Genomic DNA, 19,940 nt, shown 5'->3' on the forward strand with positions numbered 1-19,940 from the left:
AAAAGGTCTCCCTCTGTGTGATCTTCCTGTGGGAAGTTCTGCAAGCCTTCCTAAAAGCAAAGGCCTGCAGCTGGAGCGGTAGTGCAGTCGGTTGAGCGAGAGCTTGCTTAGCATGCGGCAGGGTTGAGTCCAATCCCTGGAACCACATTAGCCAGCTGTGCTGGCACACACCCACAATCTCAGCACTCTTGGAGCAGAAGTTCAACATTATCCCTGGCTGTACAAGACCGTGTCTCCCCTACAGTCCCCCAAACCAAACACACACACCCACCCACACACACCCACCCACACACACCACTTCCTATTCTGTGTATCTACTGTGTGTAAGACCTGAACTGTGAAGACAAAAAAAAAAAAATCCAGCATGTCACTTGAATTATATGTAAGCTTTGAAGGCTGCTGGACTCCCAGGGGATCTCAGTCATTGAGTACAGGCCCCTCATCTCTGTTCTCTGTGATTTCCTTGACCTCCTTATTCCTGCCCCCAAACCCAACCCTGGCTGACATATCACCTTCCTCCAAGAAGTCTTCCTTGATCCCAGAGCCCAAAGATGTTTGAACCAGAGATCCAGTCTAGCCTCCTCTCCCTGTGGACCTTGCCATTTTATTTGCTCATTATAGACAGGGTCTCACATAGCCCAAGCTGGTCTTGAACTTCCTAAGCCGCCCAGGTGGATGACCTTGAACTCTTGATCCTCCTGCCTCTGCGTACTGAGAACTAACCTTACCTACCCATGGGCTACCACACCCAGCTTTGTCATTTTCATGAACTGAAATAATTACTTTTTGAGACAAGGCCTCATTTGGTAATAGTTCAGGTTCACCCCAACTTTCTCTTCCATCCTTTATAGTGGGAGTGGGGGAGTGGGGGCAGGGGTAAGGTGAGGTGGGGGGGTGGATTGCAGGTTCAGGTCTTCAGGCTTAAACCCCCCCCCCAATCAGGCACTAGTTTTCTTTGTTCTGTTCTCACTGTGTGACCCCAGGTCCTTGCTGTTCTCCCTTATTTGGGGTCTGCCTGTTCTGATCTTTACCCACCCCAGTGCACAGATGAGGTAAGGGACAGGAAGGTCCCACAGCCAGAGCTGGCTCCCAAAAGCTAGACATTTTTGAGGCCAGGCCTCCTGAGGAGAGGGTCATCCACTGATCAGTTTCTCATGTGCTGCTGTTGCTGTGGTCTCAGTAGTGGGCAAGGCCTGGCAACTCCCTTCCCTTCAGTAGCTCAGTGGTGCCTTGCGCTGGGCATGAAAGTCAGAAGGACCCCGAGAGGCAGCTGTACTGTTTGTTTTGTCCACTTTTACCATCGTAGAAGCGGATGCCTGCTCTGTGTGGGCCTTGTTCTAGGCCCAGGTGGCAGGGACACAGCAAAGGAGGAGGCAGACAAAAGCCTTTGTACACAGGAGTGGCATTCTACTGAAGACGGAGAAAAATAAGAATGACTGGTGTTGTATTGTTGAATGCCTTTTTTTCCCCCAGAGCTAGGCATGGACCCCAGGGTCTGGTACACACAGGCTTGGAAACAAAACTAGGAAGGAGTTAAGGGATAGAGTATCCCTGGGGGGCGGGGAGGGACTGTCTTATGGAAGCTAATCTGAATGCAGAGATGGTGTTTGAGAAAAACGAGCATGAGCCAAACAGATATCTGGGAAAGTTCTAGAATAGCAAGTACAAAGGCAGGGTGTGCTTCAGGTAGCTGAGGAGCAGTGAGGAGACCAGAGGAACTGCAACAGGAGTATGAGGGGACGGAGTCAGAGAGGCAGGGTGGGGGACCTCCCAATGGTTAAAGCACTTGCTCTGTAAGCCAAAGAACAGGAGTTTGGATCCCAGAATCCATGGAAATGCTGGATGGGTGTGGCAGTTCACTGGTCATTCTGACCACACAAGGCAAAGATAGAGTAAGCTGGTTAGCTAGACAGGCAGCTCTCTGCCTTAAAGGATAAGGTGCGAAAACAATCAAGGAAGCTACCCCTTTATCAACCTTGGGCTTACATATGCATATGTACACACATTCATGTGCTTCTGCCACATACATGTAAACGTGTGTGTGTATGTGTATGCACACATACACACACACACACACACACACACACACACACACACCCATGAAAATAAGAAGAAAGAAAAAGAAGTAAGGAAATGCAGGGCTGCAGAGGGAGTGTTCCGGCCCAGGAAGGTCACATCAGTTGTGAGCAGTTGTGGATCTCGCTAAGAGAGCAGCAGACCCTCCCAGGCCCTCCTGTCACCTACCCCTAGACAGCCACCACTTCTAGAGACAGTTCTTGCTAATAACACCCTTGCACCCGCCGCTTATGTAGATAGCCATTCCCCTGCCGTGGCCTCTCTCCGAATAAGAAGTTCCTGCTTGCCTGGGAGATGTCTCTCCCCATTGTGGCCACATCAGATCATGCAGGGTTCAGGGTTCCTTCCCAAGTGTCTGAGTCAAACTGTGAGTGTATTGATAAGGTCAGATAAGGGGCTGGCTTCCTAGGACAGAGACTGTGGACTCTGGATATGAGGACTAAGCTTCCTGGAAGATGGCTGCCATTTATGTGTGTGGCAGAAACGTGGCATAGAGGGTGTCCTGAAGTTCTTGGTCCCACCTCTGCGTCTCAGCCCTGTGCCAGCTCCCTCAATGACTTCCCTAGAGATGCCAGCTTTATTCGTGCTTCTTTCCCACGCCATCTGAGAGTAGACTGTGGTTCCGACCAGATACAAGCTGCTGTTGCCTTGCTCTCTTTAGAGACCCTCACGCTGCTGCATGAGTCTCTTCCTCCAGGCAGCTAGCCCTACCAGTTACAACTCTTGATTTCCCCAAGCATCATCTTGACTTTCTTTGGGAAAATGAATTAAATGCCAAAAAGAAACTGTAACAGCTTTTGGACCATGTTGAAAATGGAGAGTGAGGTTCTTGCTGTGGATACAGGTGGGCACTTTGATATAAATTAGGGAACCTTCTAGGAGAAGACAGGAAGTCCTGAGTGGAGGACTCAGGGCAAAGGTTCCTATGAGGCTGCTAGGTGTCTGGGTGGCTTTGAGCGACTCTGAACTTGACTCGTCCCCCAAGTTTATGGGTTGCAGACAATCTTAGAATCCATCCTAAATTCAAAAGTTTTCAGAACAAAAGTGCAAAGATCCAAGAAGTCAGGATCAGAATGGTTTGCCTGAAATGCCTTGGGCATTCTGAAATTGCCCGTGGGGTGGTCTCTGCAGGTCAGAGGCGCAGAGGAACTGACACACTGGGGTTTTTGTATCAATTGGTCTGGTAACACTGTAACCTAAGGCAGGTACCACCACCTCAAAGAGCCCATCTCCTCTTCATCTGCACATTGGGAGCTATAATCCATTGCTGGTAACTGAGGTCATTATTAGAATCAGGTAAGCAGGTAAATGTCACAGCATGAACATGCTCGAGGCGTAGAGATTGTTATTTTTATCGTTTTCTGGTGTACCTTTTCCCTAGGCATACCACTTGGCTGTCTAATGTAGAAATACGCTGAGTTCAGAGCCCAGACACGTACTTGCTCCCATAGGGGAGAAGGAACAGGGCTTCCGTGCAGAAAGAAGAGCTCTGGGCACTTGTGGTTGCTGTCTTCCATAAACCCGCCCCTCTTGTGTGCGCGCTTGGTGGGAAAACACACCAGATACACGTAAAAGCCTAAAACACACCAGATACACACAGAAGCCTCTGGAGTTCTTTTCAGCTGGGACGGGAGATGACACACGTTGGCAGGCAGAGGCCGATCTCTGTGTATCCAAGAGAAGTCGAGCCAGGCCGAGTATATCTAACAGGTCAAGCTCTGAAATGAAGAAGCAATAAGCCAGTGAAATGGTACTATCACCGAAACATGATTGATCAATTGAATTCTATCAGGGACAGTGGACAGTGAGATTAACTCAGGCCTGATAGGTTCAATGAGTTAAAGCATGATGTTCATTTCAGCTTCATTTCACCAGTCTTTGCTTGTGAAATTGGTCAATCAATAGAGGTTGAAGATCATATATATATATATATATCTATATATATCGGGGACTATCTTATGGCGAATATCATCTTGGCCGTTGGCTCCTGGCTGGGGCTGCCCAAGGCAGGTAATGGAGACAGAACAAGGATTCCATCAGCCCTATCAAAATGGCCTGGTATCTTCTCCAAATGAAAAGTATTTTTGGATCTCTGATGATATATCTTTTTTTCCCCTCTCACTTTGATCTATGCCTAAACCCATAACCATCTTGGAGGAATATAGTGATTTCTCTTGAAAACATTTGTGCAATGATCAGACAGATACACTTCAACATATGAACCTTCTTTCTAGTTATATTGTCCTTGGAGGCGGAAAAATAAAAACAGTGATTTAAAAACTCAAATAGGGGTAATGTGAAGATGGCAGACTGTATATGATTTGAAACTATTATTTATTTATTTATGCACAGCGGTGGGGAGGGAGACAGACTGCTGTGTGCTGGGGGTGGGATTACGTTTTGGATAAGGAGTCTTGGAGCTGAGCAGATAAGGAGGGAGGGAGGCCTTGCATGGGCTAGTGGACTTTGTACGGTACCTCTCTTTGGCTAATTCTTTCCAGCTCACCTTAGGACTCAAGTTGAATTGTTTCCAAGGAGCCCTTTTGAACTGTCCTGTCCCAGTCTGGATTATGCGGAGTAGGTTAGATTGAGTTCAGAGCACATGCTGGAATACCTGCTTGCTTTTGGATCCTCTGTCTTCTACTTTTCAGCTGTGGCCCTTGAGCAAGGAATTTAACTTCCCTGTGCCTTGTTTTCCTCATCTTGGAAGTTAAGGCAGCAATATACTGGCTGTCGTTGGGGGTTTGTGAGAGTGGGTGAGTCAGCTGCTTGACCCCAGGGCTCTGTTTGCTCTGCAGGCTCCCAAGGCTTCTCTAGGCACAACAAGCCTGAGTGTCCACTGTTTGCATCTTCCACCCCAGGGTGGGAGTTAAGACTCGAACCCTCAAAGCTCTGGAGCAAGGGCCACACCAGATACCCACCTGGTACTCCTGAGTAGTAAACTGAGGGACTTGGTGCCAGCACCAGGGGCCTTGTGGCCTGGGCTGGCAGCTTGATTTGGACCTTCTCTCTGGTCCCAGACAAAGTGCTTTGCCATCTGGCCTCACAGGTGCCATCCCCGAGGAAGTGATATTTAGTCCCTTGGGTCCTTTCTATTACCAGTACCTCTGGCTCACTGGGTAACACATAGCACGGTCAGATTCGCTCGAGTCAAACCTGAATGCATTTGCCAATTTTACAATTTCGTGTTTTCCTTCCCTGTGAAGGAAGATTGGGTGAAACGAATGGCTGAATCGTGGTGGTTCCAGTGGAATTTTCCTCCGTGCACTTCAGATTTTCTCAGTCTGTGCCCCTAGTTTAGGGAGGGATGTATAAAATCACCTGGAACATTATCTGGGTTCTGGGCTGCCATGGACTATTTTTTGCCCTGCCACCCTGGTCCCTAGAAAGAAGTCTGGTTCCCCCATAGCTTCCCTGAAATGGCAGCCAGCTGGCTATGATTGTCCCAGCCGAAATTCCTGTGACCTTGCCTGGCTTGGTGCTTTTTACCTGTTTAGGCACCCTGACCTCAGGCAGCCCCTCCTCAGGCCCCCTTAGGTTGTTAGGCTGTCCTGATCCACCCCAATGTCAACATTTGTGAACTGCTTCAAATCCTAGGGAGAAATAAACCTGTAGGTGTTGTTCTCGCTCCTCCTCCAGAGTCACAGAGGCAAAGGGTGGTTTTCTGAACTCATAATGGAGGCTGGCCATTGTGGAGTTTCCCCAAAGTGTGCAGCCCTGTGGCCCCTTGCATCTCCTTAGGTTATTCCTCTAGTCAACAAGCATTGATCAGAAGATCAGCATCTCCTGTTTGAGATAGTCAACACAGAGCCTCTACCCTCAGACAGCAAGGGAAACGAGCTAGCGCACCTGCCATCTTAGAAACAGCACCAGGTGTCTTGCTCTGGGGTTTGCAGTGACTCTTTTGGTAACTCCGGGTATGGTGAACATCCCATTTTGCAGATGAGAAAATTAAGAATTAGGAAAGGTTAATGAAATGTCCAGGCAGGACCTGGTGGCACAAGCCTGGATGGAATCTTAGCTACTCTGGAGGTTCAGGCAGAAGGATGGCAACTTCAAAGCCTGCCTACAGAGTGAGCTCGTGGCCAGACTGACTGACCCAGTGAGACCCTGTCTTAAAATAACAGGTGAAAAAGACTCAGCGCTAGAGCGCTTAGAAAGTATGTACAAGGCTCTGGCTTTAGTTTGAGTAAAACACACACGCATATGCATATGAGCACACGCGCGCGTGCGCGCGCGCACACACACACACACACACACACACACACTGGGAGAGGGGAGAAGTTGCTTAGGTACCATGGGTTTGTAGATATGGAGTACCCAGGCTTCCCCAGTATCCCGAACCACATCCTCTTCACCCTCATGCATAGTAAGAAGCCTGGAAATGCTCTGCTGTGTATTTACTGTGTGATCTTGAGCAACAGCTGAATCTCTCCAGTTCCCGGGACTCGAAATGGAGATTCCCTCCCTGAGACCAAGCTCAGAGGAGGGATGGTCAGAAGTCAGCTTCAGACTGGAGTTGTGACCTGTGAAAAGCCCTCTAACAGAGACCCAGAAGAAAGGGTGACTAATTTAGACTTTCAGGCAGGCTGCGGGAAATAGGTGGCTTTCAGGCTGAACTTGCTGGGCAGGGTGAAGGGTGTGCCAACATGGGGCATGGAGTGAACTCGCATTCAACAGGGCGGGGCACGAAATGAACTAGCATTAAGGAGCAGGGAAGAGGCAGCAGAAGCCAGGCAGAAGCCTGCTCAACACTGTGGAGGTGGGGAATGCAGAATCTGGTCCTGACTGGGAAAGCAGATCACAGAGGCTCCCGAGGCTCCAGAGTCCTTGGGCCTGGAAAGGGAGGTGGCGTGAAGGGTTTTCCCAATGTAAAAGATAGTGACAGCAGAGGCCATCGAGAGGGTTGGGGAGCCCGTGCTCCCACTGTCTCTGCCTAGCCTCTTTCTTTCATTGCTGGGGCAGATGCAGAAATGCTTTTGCTAATGTAGCCCCAGCTAACATAGCCAGCCTCAGCCCCTTCTGGCTCCTTACCCTTGGTGAAGCCTGTGTGACCTTGAGCCCCTCCTGTGGAGAAATTCCACAGTTGATTTTGCCCACAGCAAGGGTCTTGCGAATTCTGCCCAAAACATTTAAGATGCGGATTAACATGACTGGTCTGTTTTTATAGACGTCACTTTTACTTGGTTTTGTTTGTTAATTTTTGAGACAGGGTCTCATGTGTCCCAGGCTAGCTTTAAACTTGCTGTGTAGCAGAGTCTGGTCTTGAACTCCTGATTTTTCTGCCTCTACTTCCCAAGTGTTGAGAATTCAGGTATGGGTCACCATGGCTGTCTAGACTGCTTGTAGAACTAGTCACTATACTTGCAAAGATCAATGCCAAGTTCCTTCAGTTCATTTGACCCAAGTTTGAAATGCCTTAAGTGGCAACTGAGTCCCATCAGTCTGGCTCAGGACCCCAGGGGCAAATGGTGGGTCTGTATGTTGGCAGTGTGCCTTCTGGGTGTACAGTGGAACCACAGTTGATGTACCTTGGGAAGATCTGGGGCCAGAAGAAGGATGGAGAGTCTGTAAACACAGTAGTGGGGCTTGAGTAGTGTTGCCGGAATTGTAAAGGCTTCAGGGAATGTGTTCTGGGGAAGAAAAGGGAGGCCTTAGGCCTGGGTGGTAAGGCTCAGGGATAGAGCCCTTCCCTATTCTTCCCAAAGCCTTGGGTCCCATTGTAGCCCCCCCCCCGTCTCTCATACAAGGATGGCCACACGCACACACAGGCGTGCACACACGTGTCCCCCCCCATACAGGGATACATGTGTGCGTGCACACACGCGCACACACATGAGGCATGCACATACATATACACTCTCACACACACAGGGGGGGAGAGAGAGAGGGAGATGGAGAGAGAGAGAAGGAGGTGGAGAGAGAGGGATGGAGAGAGAGAGAGGGAGAGAGACAGAGAGGGGGGTTTCTTCTTTTCTCTCTCAGGAGCCTCTCTCCCTAAAGAAATCTCTTCCTTACTGCTAGTCCATTTCTAAACAAAGCATTGACAATTAGATACTGGTTGGCTGAAGCAGTCGCTTAGGGCATTGGTAGTCATATGTGTGGCATTGCCTATAAATGCAATAGAGGACAGTGGTCATTTGATACTATTTAGCAGACAAAATATAAGTCAGTTTTGAATGAGAAAGGAGTTAGAAATGGCTTTATATTCTCTCTATATATATTTTAAGACAGGATTTCATTTTGTGGCCCAAGCTAGCCTCAGTCTCACTATGGAGTCCAAGCTGGACTCAAGCTCCTGATCCTCCTGCCTCAGCCTTTCAGGAGCAAGGATTACAGGTGTGTACCACTGTAATCAGCTTCAGTGAGTACCTCAGTGGTCCTCAACCTCCTCAGTTTACTGGTGGGTACTCTGGGGCCCAGAGACAGAGAGACGCTTAGCCAAGCACACACAGCTCGAACTCAGGTTTGCCAGCTCTTAATACTTCTCCCACTGGGCCTGGCTGCCCTGCTGGGGACAAGCTGTGAGGACAGAAGAGATTTGTATGGCTCTGGGGCTCTGCCAGACCTGTGGAGAAACAGAACTTTGAGAATAGCTAGCGGCTGCTGCCGAAACTCCAACCTGGTTTCTCAGGGCTCCTCAGTGTCCAGCCGAGGCCAAGTCCCAGAGGCCATGATGCCAGAGGGGTTTTGCAGACTCCTGTTCGCTTTTATCTTTTTGCTCCCAGCAAGCATCTCTAGACATAAAGTGTGTGGTGGTTTTCAAAGAAAAAACCAGAACCCTGCAAGAGAAATGCAAACTCCCAGAATCCGCCGTGCTGTGAAGAAAACGCAATGGCTTTGTGATCTTTTAAGACACACAAGAGAAAGCTTTCTCCCACCAGATGGGAATCTCAGGCCATCTTGCTTCTTCCTGCTTTGCGTGACCAAACCCAATTGTATAAAGCTTTTAGCTTCAAAGCTGGGTTCTGAATAACATTGGCTTAACCTGAAATTTGAAGCCAGCATTTCTTTGCTTCCCGAGAAGGGGCTTCCTGCCCCTTGCTCCCCTGAAGCTAGCTTCCAGAATGTTAATTCTATGAGCCATGGTTGACTAAGCCCAGCACTGGGTCTATTACATATTATTTGATTTGGAGCTGAAAAAAAAAAGATTTAAAGATACCATGCCCCTGTATCTTTGCACTTTTGCCCATATCTGTCTATATATTTAAGCATACTATCCACGGTGTGAGTTTGGAGTTTCTCCCTGAAATAAAACCGGTCTGAGTCTTTCTGTAGTCTGACTCTAAGACCACATGCCTCCAATTAAGTCAACATCTCTGAAGCGCCACAGACGGTCACACTGCCTGCCTGGCGGTCAGACTTGCCCTTGTGCTGGGGATGATTTTTTGTGCTCGTCTCTGTAGCTGCCTCCGAGCACATGATCTCCTGGTGCCGCTCATACCCACAGTGCACCCACTGTGCACAGCATCCAGAGGCAGACTGGTGTGTCCTTGCCCTCTTGGCACCAGATTCCTTTTTGCTAGAGTGCTCACCTTGGCTGATCCTTGCGCCTGGCCTGGCCTGAGTAGTTTCCAGTTAATGTTTGCCTCTTCCATGGGTAGAACTCCAGGAAGGAAAGGGCCCACTTGTCTATGGCTGCATCCTTTGCATCAACATTTGCAGAGCTGGGCTGAGGCAAGAGGGAATGGCTGAGTGAAGACCCATGGAGGGATCCTGATTCGTACAGACCAAATTTGCAGAAGGAAGGTGTTGGTCGTAAATGCTTTGCACAGGTACTTCATCCAGCAGCGACAGTGATGAAGTAACGAATAGCACAGTGTGAGCACGGAGGGCCAGGGGCTTGCTGCAGAGATGCGGTGTGGCTAGAGTCCTGGGAACAGGAGCTGGAAAAGTACTGGGGCAGGATGGAAGGCATCCTGGAGGAGGAAGTGTGTGCACTTGCAGGTTGTCCGTCCTGGAAAGCAGGGCACAGGCCAATGAGAAGTGTAGTTTGTGTTACTCCTGGGGTGATTGGGTAACCTGCAGCTAACAGGCTGACAGCAAACGCTATATTGATTGGCTCCTGGTCTCCAAAGATGCAGGTGGAAGCAGAGTTTAGGAAACAGGGCCTAGGGTTGAGAAGTGAAGTGGGTAATTCTTCCCCAGCTGCTCAAGTCTGCTCGGGGCTCCTTCAGTAAGATTCAAGTTTTCTGTGCTTCTGAGCCTCTCTACAGGCTCCCGGGATTTCATCTCTCCTACCCATCCTCTACTTAGGATTCAAACACAGCCCCACCCCTTAGAAGCTCTCCCACCCCTTACCTCCAAGGGCTGGGGCATTCCCTCTAGCTTTACATGGTTACACGTGCGTATTTCTGTGCATTGTTTCATACTCACTGTCGGGCTGTGTGCAGTCACGTGTTTGTTTGTTTGATTTCTTCATGGAGGTCGGCTGTCCTATCGAGATTGCATCCCTCACCACTGCATCCTCTCTTCCTGTTTGCTTTATAAAAATTTAATTTGCCAGCTGGAGAGATTGCTCGGTGGTTATGAGTATGTATTACTCTTGCAGAGGTACCTGCACCCTTATCACACTGTCTGTAACTACAACACTAGGGGAACCAAGACCTCTGTGGACACCCACATTTATGAATACATAACCCCTCCACACAGACACAACATCTATACATACACATACTTAAAAACAAAATCATCCTAAGTTTTTAATATTACCTGGTACAGAGTAACTTTTTAAGTATTTACTAAAGTGAATGTGTAATTATGTCTTTAGGAGTGTCCTAAGTCTTTTTGTGGCTGTTAATTATTTGTTTTTTGTTTTTATTCTTGACAGAGAATCTTTTGATAGGCTAGTATGGAACTCTTGATATTCCTGCCTTCACCTCCTGAATTCTAGGATTACAGGCATGCACCACTATGCTCAGCAATCCCATGACTTCTTAAGGAAACGTCACTTGGTTTTTTCCACACTCATCAGGCATGTGAATGGAAGAGCTTGCTTGGGACAAGTTGGTAGCATCTGGGTCATCAAAGCAGCCTGAATTCTCTTGAGTGCAGCCCATGGGGTCAATATTGGCTTAGGGAAAAAGTCACAGCTGAACCAGGCCAGCCCTTTTCCTGAAAGACCCTGTAGAAGTGGGTACAGGTCCCAACCAAGCTGCTTGAACCCACATTGCACACAGTGTTGTCAAGGGGCCCAAAGACCTATTGTACACAACCTGAGTTGTCTCCATGCCCTGAACCCTCACTCTGTGCTGGGCCCTACTTGGTGACCAGTGACCTTGTCCACAGGGATCCAGAGTCAAGCCTCCCTCCCTGGGCTTCCTCAGGAGACGAAGCTATACCCTTGCAGGACTCTCAGCGAGAGGGTCTGGCTGGCTGGGAAGCCTGCAGGCAAGGCAGAGAGAGTTGGGCCTTCTCGGGAAACAACCAGTAGGAGAAAGAGTGGAGATCTTGGTGGGAGTTGGTTTTGTTTGGAGTTTGCTGGCTGACTGGGAGGCAGCGTGCAGGCTGGAGAGGTTAGCTAAAGTAGGGAAGCAGAAAGCAATCTCTTAAAAATTGATATGATCTCCATGGCAGCAAAAAACCTGAGGGGTGCTTTGGAGTGCAAGGTCACTGGGGCAGAAGTGGCTGGGACAGGATGACTGGACAGAGCAGTTGCTGAGCGGGAACAAGCTGAGCATTGCAGGTGTGCGTGCGTGCATGTGTGTGTGCGTGCGTACATGTGTGTGTGCGTGTGTGCACGTGTACATGTGTGTATGTATGCGTGTGTGTGAAATTTAAAACATACAAAAGACGGTTCAACCCCATTTTTCAAATTAATAGTTCATTGTATTTTCTTTGAACTAAAAACACCATCCCCAGAGACAGACATGGTGGACAGCTAACATAGCAGGATACTTTCTTAACTTATGCATCAGAATAGGCAGTGCTTTCAAGTTCTGAAACAAAAGGCAGTTGCATTATATGCAATATTTCTTTTATATTTGTGCTAGAAAATATGTATACACAGAATCCATGCATCTGAACATTAGTAAGAACACATCAAGCCATCTTTTCTTCTCTGTTTTCACAAAACCCTGTGGACATGAGGATGCTGCACCTTGCTCATTCTCCATGTAACTGTGGATCCTGAAAGTCTCTGCGTCTTGGTTTGCTTGCTGTTCGCCGCTGCATGGTTTTCCGTTGTTCCACTAACGCCACAGCCTGTCTGGCCAGATCCCTATGAATAAACTTGGGTTGTTTCCAGCCTTCTGTTCCAAGAACCTTGTGCATCTATCACGTTCCATATACATAAGCCAGCTATAAAATATACCCCCAGAAATGCAGTCTCTCAGGGACAGCGCACATGGGATTTTGACAGGTTTTTGTCAAGTCATCTAGCACAAGTGTGTGACTAGAATGGTACAAGTGTCCTCCTAGCTTCCGAGAACAGTGTGTTACAGACTGGATGAATGCGCAGGGTGAGGTACAGCAGGGGCGATACCACCCATGACTAAGTCCCTGACTCACCCTGAGCTCAAATCCTTGGGCAAAGAAACTGTGTCATTTCTGTAGGCCTGGAGTTTTCATCTGCGAAACGGGAGAATAGTAATATCCTGAGTTAGTTCCTGTTTTGGTTTCCGCCTCGCAATTCCTCAGGGCAGGTAACTTTGTGAAGAAGCTCGTGATTCTGCAAGTTCAAACTTGTGGTGCAGGCCCAGCCTCGTGTGAGTGTGCACATGCTTGTATGGGAGAGGAAAGAGCTGAGATGATGCGGGGGAGGAGGAAGCAGGAGGAATAGGCACCACCAGACAGGAAGCCGAGAGGAGGGAGCTACTAATCTCATGGCCTCCTCCCCTCCACCCCTTTTACACACTCACTCACTATCAAACGTGCAACACGTTAAGCACGGGGAACACAAATACAAACCGCGGCACATGTATGAGGGGTCCGTGTGCAAAGTAAGGGACAAAACCCCTAACGGACCGGCTTTTGCAGTGTCTAGCGTGCGATCATGAGCAGCTGGCTCTGCAGTTAGCAGCAGGTGACCTTGTCCTGCAGCCCCTGAATCCCTGTCATGGACAGGGAGCTGGGTGGAGGGTCAGTCAGGCCCCCTTCCTAGCCTCAGGGTCTGGCCTTTCCTCTGTGAGTGGCAGAGTAGCCTCCACTTACCCTTTCTCTCTCATGCTCACCAAAGGTATCCAGGAGTCTCCAGTGCCAAACGGCCACTCCCTTCCAGGCAGAGACTTCCTCCGGAAGCAGATGCGGGGAGATCTGTTCACACAGCAGCAGCTGGAGGTGCTGGACCGCGTGTTCGAGAGGCAGCACTATTCAGACATCTTCACCACCACGGAGCCCATCAAGCCAGAGCAGGTATGCCGTGACTCCTGCCCACGACACCTGCTGCCACCGTGCAGGCCTGGGTCATTCCTGGAAGCAGGGGCATCTGTACAGTGAGGCCGAGGGTCTTTGCAAAGTGGGCTTTTTGTTGGTGTTGGCCAAACTTGGCTGGTGACAACATCCCACAAGGCCAGGGGGATTTGCTCAGGGGGCCTCTGAGGCTCCTTGGTCTGCTAGCTCTGTCTGTAGCCAGCCACAGAGGCACGTGATTCCTATGGTTGCTCTGCTGCTAACGAATGTGTGCTTTCCCCGGGCTCTTTGGATAGGGGTGTATGTGATGAACTTCTGGGCCACGCCAGGTGGTTTTGCCGTCATCTCAGTTAGGAACATGATCTAGATATATAGACTCTCTTTGTGGCCTCAGGCTCACAGTAATGGAGGGTATGGATGATATCTCGTGATGTTTGGCCTTTGCTTGGCATCATGGGACTTCTGGCAGGTGTGGCTAGGCTAGGCATGGGGTCAGTCATCGGAAGGCCCTGCTCTGACAGGTAAGTCAGGCACCAGCCTTTCTTTTATGGCTCTCTCTGAGATGAGGAGATTACAGACCATTTAGACAGTTTGCTTTCAGATGGGGAAACTGAGGCCCAGAGAGACAAAGCAGCTTGCCTAAGACTGCTCAGCGAGTATTTGCTAAGCAAACCCTGGCAACTGTCTAGTACGGGTAAGGCACAGAACCAGCTCCTATGTGCCCGTCAGTGAGCAGATAAGCTTGGACTCACCCCCAAACCTGTAGATTTGTAGAAGAACCACAGCTTGGTACTAGAGAGATGTCTAAGTTCCTGTGACATGGCCTCTAGCAGAGACTAGCCATCTCGGACACTGCCATGGTAAATGACAATAGGGGATATGGGCGTGGAGGAATGTGTCTGGCAGAGCCAATGGCAAGGGCAAAGGCCCTGAGGGGCGGTGGAGAGAGCAGGAGTGGAAAGATCCAGTGTGGCCGGGTTCAGGGAACAGGGCAGGAGGTGACGCTGAAGAGATGAGCCTGGTCATATGGACCGAGGGAGGATGTCGCTCATTCTCTCACAAGTTAAATTATCCCTCCCCTGCCAGTGACATGGCCATGTGCATTGGGCAGAGCTGACCCCTTTCTAGAGCCTGGGTTTGTGGAGGAGACTCACTCAGACAGCAGCCCTCCACAGCTGAATCTTTCTGAGAGGTGGTAAAGGCCACATTTCATCTGAGCTGTGTGAGACGTAAATAAGTGACCAAGGGTCCAGGATTCTGTGCCTGGCCTGGCTTTCCCACACAAGGTTGTCAGCATCTCCATCAAGCCAGTACGAATGAAACACAGACACTGAGTGTCGAGTCCCTCTGCATTTCATGGGAGTCTCGCCGAAGCCCGGAAGCTGTGTTCCACTTTATCCATTTAAATGTGTGGGAAGATGGGCCCAAGAGCAGGCATTCCCTGGGAGGCATCCCAGAACTGTCCAGGCACCTCCTCGCTCACTTGGTGTGATGTGAACTCGGGAGCCACAGACCTGAGAAAGCCCGATGGATGATGTGGAATGCTGAAGAGGGGGAAGCATTAACTGTGAGGGCTGCACCGAGGGCAACCGTATTGAGGAGGGATTGCTGCACAGATCCCAGGGCTGAGGCCATACGGGCTCAGGAGGAGACGAGGCCCAATAGGGAGGAGGCCTGAGCTGTGCGGGCTCTGGGAAGATGTGTTTCTGTGGTGTCCTTCAGAACACTGTGGCCTGGGCAGGCCTGTCTGTGAGTTCCGAGGCAGGTCTAGCAAGGCAAATGGCCGGCAGGATAATGACTGACTCAGTGTTTTCTGGCTAATCCGCTTCACCTCTCTGAGGCACGCCGTAATGAGGAGAGATGGAAGGTGAGGCTGGAGGGCGCCCTGCACACAGGCAGGCACTGGACTATGAATGACACACCCTCGCGCCCTGTTCCCAGTCACCAGGGACAAATGATGGCTTGAGCCGAGCGAGGGGCTGCTGCAGGGTAAGACTCGAGCATGGAGGGTATGAGCTCCTCGAGCCCCTCCTGCTCACTGTCTTCCGAATGACTGTTCGTGGGTGCTGCCTGTGACCCCTGTGGTCCCTCAGAGTGGTATGGTAATGATGCCAAGAAGTGGGCCCCTGAGCTGCTGGCCGTGGAGACTGGCCATCTCATCCACTTGCCAGCAAATCAAGTGGCCTGCGTCTCTGTTAGTGGCCTGGTGCAGGGCTTGTTGTTACTTTCACTGAATGATCTAATGGGGGCAATGAAGAGCATGTCCTGACTGAGGAGCTAGGACCTAGCTTTGAGCCCTGCCTCTGCTCTGTTGAACTCCTCGCTTTTTTTTTCTCCTGGATCTCAGTTTTCTTATTTGTGTAATCACGGTGGACAATGACAGCAGGTGCAGCCAACTGACAGTAAGAGCAGAGGTTACTCACCTCTGCGTGACAGGGACTGAATGCAGCCCACACTGGACCGTCCCTTTAAATGTCCTCCAAGCGGCTGGGTCATACCGCTGAGGCCCTGTTTATGGATTTGAACTTTGAAATAAACTGTATACCCATTTTCAGGCCCAGGATGGTTGAGGCCACAGAGCTGGAGTCTGACCTAAGGCTCTTCCCTGTCCTCGTGTTGTTCAAGATGGTGTCATGGGTCTTTGTGTCCTGGAGGGTTCTGGGATCTGGTCCTGGATGGGCTAGTGTTTGCCAGGCCTTCCTCAGACAGTCTGTGGGTCGTTCCAGAACATACATGGGCCTGGACAGCTTACCCATCCCATTCCTGGGAAATACATCACTAGCTTAACGTCAGGGTGGTCCCGAGGTCACCGTTGGGAGCCTTTCCTGCTAATTTCTGCTCTGAATGGGTGGCCATCTTGGACTCTTTTTCAAGGGAAACTCGGAATCCCCTTTGCCTTGGTGGAAGAGGTTAAGGAGACTCACTCTGGGCCAAGGAAGCATTTCCTTCTCAAAATGGTTATTGAAAAAGTAGTTCTGTTTTCCCTAGATGACAGGTGAGTGAAAGTTACCACGGAACAAGAGAAGTAGGGGGCAAAAAGAATCTGCTGATGTGGGTGCGCGCATGTGCATGTCTGTGTGCGTGCGTGTGTGTGCGTGTGCGTGCGTGTGTGTGTGTGTGTGTGTGTGTTTACGGCTGTGCGCAGATGCACATGTGTGTCCAGCAGTGGAATCTGTTTCAGTAAAACTCAAGTTGATGCTGGCTGTCACTGTGGTGGGCACTGGCTCTGGCAGAGTGGGTCCCTCCTCCGGCCACCGAGAGGACGCAGCCGATTGCAGCCTGCTGTATTTACCCTCGGCAGACTATTAACCAACACTAGGCTATTAATCTGGCTTTTGAGCCTTCACTAAAGCCCATAAAAGCTCACAGTTGTCAAATGGAGTTCATTTTAATTTCCTTTCAATCACAGTAAATTATTCAGGTGATAAATCAGCTGGAGCAGCCTCCTGGCTGTAATAGAAACCCTAATTCCTGGCTAATTATCCAGCCCATTGCTGCCAACAGATCAATACGGGAGCAAAATGGAACAGGCCCAGGGCCCTCCCTCCCATTGGGGCAGAGACAGAGAGACAGCTGGGGACGGGGATGTGCTGCTGACCTCCTGGGAAGTTCAAAGGTCATAGGGGGTTAAATCAGGAGATGGCCTGTTCCTTGTCTAACAGAAAGCCACCAGAAGTGCCTCCTGTTCTCTGGAGCAGCTTTGCCCACTGCATGGTGGCCCTTCTGTCGGCCAGCAGGTGGACTGGTTTCTAACTTTGCCTGCTCCCATGGGCATCCTCCCCGTGGGAAGGGGCTGATTGTTGGCGTCACCCAACAAGCCTGATCTTGGTCTTTAGGGGCAGACTCAGAAGCTACCAGGAACCAGAATGGAGACCTTGGCACTGGGGAGGGATGTGAGGCTCTGGCTTCAGGGGCCTCGTTTTTCCTCCCTGGTGTATGTGTGTCCTGTCATGAGGAAGAGAGGAGGGTGAGGAGGAACAGGGAGACGGGTCTATCAGGCCACACTCACAGAAAGGTCCCTGGAGATGTCTGGAGGGCTGGGAAGATCTGGGCCTGTGGAGACGGTAGTGCTGCCTGGAAAGGTTTTCTGTACAGCTGGAACAGCAGGGGCAAAGGTCTGGAGGACACCAGCATGGAGCCGGACTGTCTTCTGAGTGACAGGAAGTCAGGGACTCTGATCCCCAAAAGACGGGATGTGGAAGTGAGGACATTTGATGTTGTTTCGGGATCAGAAAGTCTCAGAGAATCCAGGTGCTGTGGCCTGGACCATGCTCCCTCCTAGGAATCCATCTTCTCTGGGACTTCTTCCCTATTGCCCTGCCCCTGGAGTGGTCAGTGGAACTTTCTTCCCGCAGCCCACCCTGCCACAAGAACTGCTTGTGGTTTCCTCCCTAGTCTGACTTTTCCAGAACCGTTCACTATCCAATGTTCCTTTACTTGCCCATAAGATGCTCTTACTCTGGCTGGGTCTCACCTCCCTGCACTACAGGAGCCGAACTGCTCCCGTGTCAAGAGGGCTGCTAACCATGTCTCTCAGGCTGGCATGTGCACACGTATGAGTACACGCCTGCGTGTGGGGACACGGGGAAGAGCTTGGCAAGTGCTTAGCAGCACTTTCTTGGATGCTGTTCACACTCTAATCTGCTGCTCACTGGTTCCCTGCACGGCACGGAGCATCAGTTCACACCTGAACACCTATCCCTGTCCGCTTGGTCCAGATCAAGCAAGAGTCCTGTCTACTCTTGTGAGTCACTCATGGCCCCATAAACCCACACCCTCTGTCTCCTGTTTGACTCAGGCTCACAGAGTGCTAACTCTTACCGTAGAATCATAGCCAGTAGGTGCTCACTGCTCACTGCTCACCACGGGCCCTGGCAGATTCAGCAAAGAGCCACTCGATGCTTCTTCCTCCCAGGTCACAAGAATCTCCGTCACCCCACTAGGCAGACGGGACAGCAAAGGTCCAGTGAGACAGCTTTACCGTGGCTTAGCCAAGGGAGCACAGCAAGGCCAGAGTGAGGATGAGAAGTGAGCACTCACTCCTTGTCAGGGAGCGACAAGAGTGGAGGGGACTGTCTGTGGCAGGGCAGGGGTGAGCAGTGGTCTCGCTCCCCAGGGTGAAGAAAGAGCGGTACAGACGACACCCACACACGACGCACACTATTTCCCTTCAGTGTCTCCTTGTCTTTGGATTGAGATGGAGTGTTCAGTAACTCTCACTTGCTAGGTCCCTAAAGGTACCTAGTATGCCTAGGTGACCCTCTCTCTTCCCTTCCTGTTGTCAACCTTGCTAAGAGCCCCAAGTGTGAAAATGACCTGGGTCTGGGGACTCAGCCTTCTTGGCATTGCTGTGTAGACACTGCCTCGGAGACACCCATGTGTTCCCAGGCAGCTTTGAACACACTCTCTAAGCCACGGGGCACTCTTCTCTCTTCCTGTGGATCAAGTGTAAGGGTGGATTCCCCCCAAATCATGTTGTCTGTTTCGCGAGGCAAGGGGATTCTTGGGGGATGACTGAGGGAGACGTCACAGAATGAAAGCACGGGACCCCCAGGCTTCAGGAACGTTCCTCCAGGGTTTCTGCACCTGTGGTGCTGGATTAGACCGGGCCATCCTTGAGATTCTTTTAAGCTTTAGTGTTCTGTAAGGTATGGAATTAATCAGAACCCATCTCTTATTTTTATTTTGACATGTTTACATTTTCCCCCCTCCTGTCTATCCTACTCTTTTGGATGACAGGCCAATTCCGTTTGTGTGGCGTTTAAGATTACAAGGGGATTGTCACAGAGCCGCCTGCACCGTGCTGGATTGCCCTCCCATTCATGTATTCATTCATTCATCCTGAAAATCTTACAGACATGCGTGTCCGTGACACTGGCCACCTGTGCTATGGTGTGCGGCAGAAAGAAATACTGGCTGACACAGCCTAAGGCCCTGTGTAAGAGCTGACTTGGGTCGAGGTGTTTCCCCTCAAACTACACTGGCCACTAGCTGCAATTTAAAAGACAGAAATAGTCTGGGGATGCAGCTCAGATGGTAGAGTACTTGCCTAGCATGCACAAAGCCCTGGATTCCGTGTCTACACGAACCTGGTGTGGTAATGCCCAGAATTCCGGCACTTCGGAGGTGGAGGTAGGGGGAGCAGAAATTTGGCTATCTTTGGCTACATGGTGAGATTGAGCCATCCTGGGCCCCACGAGACCCCAGCTCAAACAATAAAATACAAATTAAAAAGAACGGAAGAACCAGGCATTCTTGTCCAATAGCTTGGTTAGTTTTGAAGCCACACTGGAAGTTTGGCTTAAGGAATTTAGTATTATAAAACTCTTCAAAATTATAGGAACAAACCTTTCCTGGTTTGCAAATTATATTTAAAATGCACATAGGTTGTTAACACGATCGGGTCCACTTCAGGTTCCCATCACTGTATTTCAAATGATAGGAGCGCTACACCAAGAGCAGTGGTAGAATACTTCTGCTGTGTCTGAGGTTGGGAGAGTGGTCCTTGGGGGCCG

The 19,940-nt window shown here is 50.2% G+C and overlaps 1 protein-coding gene across 5 annotated transcripts in view; it reads left to right on the forward strand.

The window, feature by feature from the left end:
• Positions 1 to 19,940, forward strand: part of Pax5 (paired box 5) — a 186,733-nt gene that overhangs the window by 50,973 nt on the left and 115,820 nt on the right. For all 5 annotated transcript variants that reach the window (XM_087897152.1, XM_087897156.1, XM_087897153.1 and 2 more), the window contains one exon: positions 13,253 to 13,428. In XM_087897152.1, coding sequence (XP_087753278.1) covers positions 13,253 to 13,428 — 176 coding nt within the window. The remainder of the gene's footprint in view (positions 1 to 13,252; positions 13,429 to 19,940) is intronic.

This window comes from Myodes glareolus, chromosome 16 (assembly GCF_982192425.1).
Source record: "Myodes glareolus chromosome 16, mMyoGla1.1, whole genome shotgun sequence".
Lineage (NCBI taxonomy): Eukaryota > Metazoa > Chordata > Mammalia > Rodentia > Cricetidae > Myodes > Myodes glareolus.